This window comes from Octodon degus, unplaced genomic scaffold (genome assembly GCF_000260255.1).
Source record: "Octodon degus isolate 3935 unplaced genomic scaffold, OctDeg1.0 scaffold00001, whole genome shotgun sequence".
NCBI classification, from domain to species: Eukaryota; Metazoa; Chordata; class Mammalia; order Rodentia; family Octodontidae; genus Octodon; species Octodon degus.
In genome coordinates this window covers 9,704,816-9,706,095 of record NW_004524577.1, presented here as the reverse complement: position 1 = coordinate 9,706,095, position 1,280 = coordinate 9,704,816, and the positions used below count along the sequence as shown (strand labels likewise).

General features: G+C 55.2%; 1 protein-coding gene across 1 annotated transcript in view; it reads left to right on the top strand.

Annotated features, from left to right (window-relative positions):
• Nucleotides 1–1,280, top strand: part of Slc17a5 (solute carrier family 17 member 5) — a 27,875-nt gene that overhangs the window by 14,666 nt on the left and 11,929 nt on the right. The window contains exon 4 of the mRNA XM_023710497.1: nucleotides 280–412. Coding sequence (XP_023566265.1) covers nucleotides 280–412 — 133 coding nt within the window. The remainder of the gene's footprint in view (nucleotides 1–279; nucleotides 413–1,280) is intronic.

Below are 1,280 nucleotides of genomic sequence, written 5' to 3'. Positions count from 1 at the left end.
CAGGGCCAGTCTGGGCTACATTGTGAATTCAACCAGGAGATACAGCGTAGTGTGGGAGCCCTGGCTTTCATCTGCAGTATTGAAGAGAAAAAAATTAACTAAAGTCTTGAGATTTAGTTCTCTATCTTGACCTAATGGTTCTTAAATAATCCACTAAGCTTTATGTTTGATTTATGTGGTTTTTCTGTGTGTGCATTTTTTTTTTTATTTATTATACTGGGAATCGAACTTGTTCTCCCTAACCTCGTCTTTATTCCTGGGTCTTCCCGCTCCTTCTAGAATGGGTTTCTCTCCGCGTTGCCTTACTTTGGCAGTTGGCTGTGTATGATCCTGTCCGGGCAGGCGGCTGACAGCTTAAGGGCAAAATGGAATTTTTCAACTCTGTGTGTTCGTAGATCCTTCACGCTTGTCGGTAAGTGGGGTTTGTGGTTACTCGGGGTAGGGATTGCGCTCCCCTCCCGCCTGTGTCACCCAGGAAGCCTTCCCTGCTCCGCAGCACGTGTGCGATTTCCCAGAAGGCAGCCTGTCCTGAGGGCCCCCTTCACCACAGATGCCACTTGCAAGTCCTGGGGGTGGCCCGTCCTCTGAGCAGCTCCCCCACCCCCAGCCCCGAGCAGGTAGAGCGGCTCCAGGAGCTGCAGCAGACGCTGCTCGGCCTCTGGTCTCTTATGAGGGAGGGCATGAAGGGCCTGGGCACAGCCAGGCAGAAGAGGGGCTCGGCACAGGCTGGGGCAGGCTTGGCAGGATCCCGGGACCCCGCTGGCCGGCCCCTGAGTGTGCCTGCTGGGGAGGGCCTGGCAAAGCTCCCCTGGCTTTGGGATTGTTGTGGAGGCTTCTCCATGCTGGCGCTCTGCTTTCTGAACCTTCCCAGAGATGAGGAGATTGGGGCGGGGGAGAGCCGCAGCCGCTGGTCGTAGCCTGGCCTCTCTGCCAGCTCTGCTGTGTGGACGCCCCCTTGGTGCCACCAGTCATCTCTTAGCGAAACAAAAAGTTTTTATCTCACCAGAAAGTCCAGGTATCCAAGGAACTGTGCCAAGAATCAGGGACAGAGGCCAAATCCACAGCTCTCCTTCTGCCATAGTATCCCAGCAGTTCGAGGAAAACTTACAGCAGTGGGCCAGGCGTGGTGGCCACGCCCGTAGTCCCAGCACTGGGAGGCTGAGGCAGGAGGATCGCTGCGAGTTCAAGACTAGCCTGGGCTACAGTGTGAGCTCAAGACCAGCCTGAGCTGCATAGCGAGACCCTGTCTCCAAAGGAAAAGGAAACAAATGAAATGACAC